Consider the following 5,405-nt stretch of genomic DNA (forward strand, 5'->3'; position numbering starts at 1 on the left):
TATATATATGAATGTGTCACATACCTGTCACCATCCACCGCCAATTTGTTATACAACTGAGGCCAATATACAAGGGACTGTACTACCGCCGCCTCGTCAGCCGTTTTTATTAATTCGCCCAAACTCTGTAGAGCCTTCACTTTAGTCACGGCATCTCTCTTTAACAAACTTTTAAACACTATTTTAAACTTTGAATCTGTGAGTAGATCCGAACCACTCCCATCAACGTGCCCTCCCTGGCCACCTGCTGCGAGAAACACAGGGTTGTTCTGCAGTGACTGAAAGCCTACAAAAGCATTAGGACTTTGTCGTGATACCAATTCAGCAGCAGCCTGTGAAGAAGAGGAAGTGGTTCCCTTCTTTTGTCTGTCATCGTTTTTACTTCTCCCCATTGCGCTTGTATATACGCCCACACGCGTTTACTAGCGCAGGATACATGTATGTATATGTCACAAGTTTAATTACGTAGATATCACGAGAACTACCCTGCTATAACAAGTAAGTGAGTATAGTAGTGAACGCTATCCTACTAACCAATATTAAAATGGAAGTATATAATAGTGAACGCGCTCCTACTCTCCACTAGAGGTGTATTTTTTTTATAATTTTATCCACAACTTACACACAGTCACACACACGTCACAGTCACACACTCACACGTATTTATTATACCAACGGGTATTTTTTTCTTTAAATTGTAAAACAAAAATACTGTATTTATAGTCGCTCTATGATCAGAGTCAACTGGTTGTTGATTGTTCCGAACTGTAAATTTCCATTTATTTTATTTATAGCTTTGCGTAGACAGAAATATTGATTGTTTTCTCGTTTTGTTTTTTTTGTTTTTCTTTGTTTGTAAAAAAAACAGTCTACAAACAAAACAAAACAAAACACAAGCAAAAAAAAGATCGGTCTTATATATATGTTTTAAAACTAACCAATTAAAAATAGGTACAATTATACATTAAAAATATTTATATAAAACAATTCATAGCCTTCGAACAATAAGACATATTTATTTTATTATTTAGCCTCACGAATTAAATACCTTTCCTTTTTTTTAATGGCGGGCAGCGTGTTTAAAATTATGGTGCCTTCATGAATGTTGGAAAATTGAACAATAGATGAGATTGTGGGTTTTTAACTAGCCTCTGGTTACTGGTATGATGCATACAGTAGCACATTTCGTTTATGTCGCGGAGTCGAGACCGTTGGAAACTAGTCGTGACGTGTCGGAAATTAGTCTGTAATGAAGACATTCCTTTACTCCTTGTCGTTTATTTACCATGCCAGTTTTTAAAAATAGAGATTTGAGTTTTTAGACTTAAGAAAACAAAAAGAACTGATCTGTCATTTAGACCTCACTTGCTTGTTGTTGTTTTTGTTTTTTTAAATGAAAAACAATAAATTTGGAACTGCGCGCGTCGAAGACTCGAAGTCACTTGGGGCTGGAGCCTGGAATCCCAAATCTGGATCCTTCGCCGTGAGGAATCATTACAAAATACTGTTGTCATTTTGGTGGGTTGCTATACTTTTTGGGTGTTGGCTATTAAATAGCCATGCATTCCTCAGTGATTGTACAGGCAGCTGAATGTGTTAAATTGTTTAAAATCGTGAAGTCGCAATCGCACGAGTTCATCTTGTAGCTAAATCTTGCAAGGTTTTATTTGCACGACAGTTTGGTATATGCTATTGACCCTTTCTGTAACATATTACATTTGCATGACACTTTGGTATATACTATTGTTAGAAAAAATTTAACTTGATTGCATCCCACAGCTAAAATTTTAGTTGTACTTGCGGTCATGCGACTATCCTGAACGCGTACACTCGCGTATGAATCATCCTGACTACTCTGTATATAGTCGGTCAATACGCATGCTTACTGCGCATGTAGGGCCACGAATACGTGGCTACTTTTGCTTGTGTAAATATATAGATACTTATATGTCACAAACTCTACTTATCCGAAAATATCGTGTTTTGTTTGTGATCTTGCTTCTTTTTCCTACTATATCCTCATAGTATAAATTGTACTTCTATTTCAAACCTGTTTTGATAATACCTAGGTATACTATCGATATTGTAGTCGATTGTGTGTTCGTATACACCTTTTTCCTATACAATAAAACAAAATATACAGTACATCATTGTAGTCGATTGTATGTCTGGATGCACTTACCCATCAAAACACATAGTATGACAATATGTTTTGTATTATTGTGTAATAGTACGCCTTAAGCCAATATTGATTGTACTGAGTGAACGCATTTACAACTATAGACGATTTATATAATGATGCGCAATTATGTTAGTTCAAAATTTATTTTTCTCATTTTGGGGTAATTTGATAGCCGTTTACACAAGGGTTTTAGGATTTAGAAGTATTTTTGTGCCCCTCAAGCATGTAACTTGAGGATAGCGGAAGTGGCGAATGATGTGTCATGAATACATTCGATTCAGTCCAGCTATTGTTAAAAATCACCCGGGGCTGCATATAGTGATATTGGTGAACACAAATTGCCAACACTATAGTATTTACAATTATGAATCACACTGTTCTGCAGAATAGACCGTGGTCAGTCAGTTTTCGATATAATACTGATTACACGTCGCGATACATTTGAAAGCGCTAAGTTCTAAACAAAAGCCAAATTATTGTGCACTGATCGCCAAATGAGTAAAGCTAATACTGTGAAAGAGTTTCTGGTAAATTTAATTTTCAGAAAAAGAGCTTTGACCACACTACTACTAAACTGATATTCTATGTATACTTCGTGCTAGGTGCTAGGTCCGGCCCAAAATGAAAATGGCAAATGTATGTATTCCGTGCCCGATAGCGATAGTCCGTGCGTCCGCAGGCCCTGAAATACATATATACCAACCAATTACATCGCCGTACTTTTCGTACTCCATACACCAGGACACGAGAACAAAAAGACCACAATACGCTTAGCTCAGAACGATACAGTATGAGTGAAATCTATGGATGCACACAGAGGGGTGCCCTTGTTAGTACGTGAAAAAGTTGCATCATATTTGAAGACAACGATATCAGAGCAATATCAAGTTATACAGCTTAATGTTGAAACTGTACGCATTGATGAGATTTATCATTAAAATACTTGCAGTTGTTGAAGAATGACTCTTGCCACTTGCATATGTAAGTATCGCATCTAGTCGTTTATCCAAATTAAAACTTTAATGCAGGCTCATGTATAAAAGACAAGCTACTCTAGTACTCAGTGATTGCATCTCCAGGATTCTTCGTATACTATTATATATATATAGTGATCATATTATTTCTATGTCAGGTCGTAGTAGACCTTTAGAGTGGTCAGCTGTGAGTATCATCAACATGACTCTTCCAACATTTCAACTTCAGCACCCATTCAACGTTTTGTCATATATTTTTAGAAACTAGTGGGTCACGATTGTTTGGTAATTTTTAACGTCAAAGAAATATTAAATTTATTGAGTAGAATAATTGTTTCAAGGTTTTTTATTAGCGAGTAGAATATTGACATACGAAATAACTGAGTATGTAGCTGTACAAGGCGTTAGCAATATACTGATTTCAATACAAGAAGACAAGAAATAAATCAGCTGGATGCATTTTAGTATCTATTTCAGGAAAGTACATAAAATGTTTCGATAATTACTCAGAGCTATCGAGAAATCTATTATTTACCAAGAGCGCAATTTGCTGTATTTGCTATTCACTTCATAATAATATGTGCTGTGCATGGGGCAGAAATACTAAAAAAATACCGCTCATAGCCTTCTAAAAAGGACATGATAGGAGGCTATGTAGTGTGTAGTTCGTGTATATATTATGTACCGCTATCGAAATTTTTCAACCACTTGCTAAACATTTCCATTTGGGCTCTGGCTAACTTGAGACCAATATAAAGTCAAGTACTCATACGCAGATATGCAATATGACATATTTTCAACCATTCGCCTTTGAACCTTTGAAGGTTAAAGTTTGAAGGCTATGGCAGGATGCGGATCCTATGGCGTATGCCCTATGTTTGTTTCATATCCACTTATTTGCATAAATAAATAGTGTGTATCTTTTTCTACATAGATACTCACATACACAGTATTTGCTATTTATATTATAAATAGCGAATATTGTGTATGTGAGGTAAATACATATTTGATATTTACACTTTTAAAGTCATATGTACACAGGTCAGACTTCCATAGCAACGGGGGTATTTTCTTTATAAAAAAAACAAATATGGTGGCAAAAAAAACTACAGTAAATATGTATATAAATATCTTTTTTTTGAATATATATATGACATCCTCCGGGAGTCCCGAGTCTCAGTCCTGGGACTCTGGGAGCTGATCAACTCGCAGCTGAGGTCGGGGGGGGTCATTCTTTTTTCGGACACTTCTATAAAAGTATTCACAGGCTTATTTGTAGAAGCAGAAAGAAATATGGCAATCAGACAGATATCGAAATCCAATCGATGTCATCTGATATGTCGCCATCCGCACAATATTAACAAATGCGACATATAGTGATACAACGATCTTATTTATGCGCGAGATATTGTTAATGCGTAGTGACAGAGCTGCCCAACAAAGCCCATACACACCCCAGTGAGACCTGACGAAAGAACGGTGCTGATATCCCAAACTGTCTAGTACAAATGCATAAGGAAGGGTTGTAGGGCAGCAAGAAGCGCGTTCCACCTAACAAGTGACACCCACATCGCAACTCACTATGTGTGCGAATAAACTAGTCGTCGTTGGGCTTGGTATCCTTGCGACGGGAATATATAGAGGTGTTACGGCAGGTAAACGATCTGGCGTGTATCTCTTGTTTGCTCTTATCTTTGATTGCTTTGTTTGATGTGTTTGATGGGAGTCGTATCGAAATAATTCTCAGGATGCATTAATGGAAACGTATTGCAGACAAGTGTGGCCGTACAATTCGCTTATACTCTGACATTCTTTTGTATGCTGATAAAGAACATAATTAGTTGATTTACTGCACCTGCAGTGATCTGATCTACATAATAACTTCTAAAGCCAAAGTTAAATGGCCTATTCATCCAGGACAGCGCTTTTCTTCCTTTCCAAAATAATGACTGTATGATTGTTTGCAAACACATTGCTCGAGGAAGGCCGTAGTATAGATGATAGCAAATTAGAGGTATATTCCAATATCTTCTATTCATCCGACTATATATATATATGTGTGTATACGCACATACACGTGTACACACACACACACACATATATATATATATATACATGAATATATATATATATATATACATATATATATATATATATGTATATATATATACATGTTATATATATATATATATATATATATATATATATATTTAACCTATATNTATAATATATATANATATATATATATA

At 35.8% G+C, this 5,405-nt stretch overlaps 2 protein-coding genes across 3 annotated transcripts in view; one reads left to right on the forward strand and one right to left on the reverse strand.

Moving 5' to 3' along the window:
- SARC_09773 overlaps positions 1–392 on the reverse strand; it is a gene marked incomplete at both ends in the record, with an annotated part of 9,060 nt that extends 8,668 nt beyond the window's left edge. For both annotated transcript variants that reach the window (XM_014296202.1, XM_014296201.1), the window contains one exon: positions 72–392. In XM_014296202.1, the coding sequence (XP_014151677.1) occupies positions 72–392 (321 nt within the window). The remainder of the gene's footprint in view (positions 1–71) is intronic.
- Positions 393–4,738: 4,346 nt separating this feature from the next.
- SARC_09774 (hypothetical protein) overlaps positions 4,739–5,405 on the forward strand; it is a gene marked incomplete at both ends in the record, with an annotated part of 9,642 nt that continues 8,975 nt past the window's right edge. The window contains one exon of the mRNA XM_014296203.1: positions 4,739–4,811. Coding sequence (XP_014151678.1) covers positions 4,739–4,811 — 73 coding nt within the window. The remainder of the gene's footprint in view (positions 4,812–5,405) is intronic.

This window comes from Sphaeroforma arctica (assembly GCF_001186125.1).
Source record: "Sphaeroforma arctica JP610 unplaced genomic scaffold supercont1.1039, whole genome shotgun sequence".
In the NCBI taxonomy this organism is placed as follows: domain Eukaryota; class Ichthyosporea; order Ichthyophonida; genus Sphaeroforma; species Sphaeroforma arctica.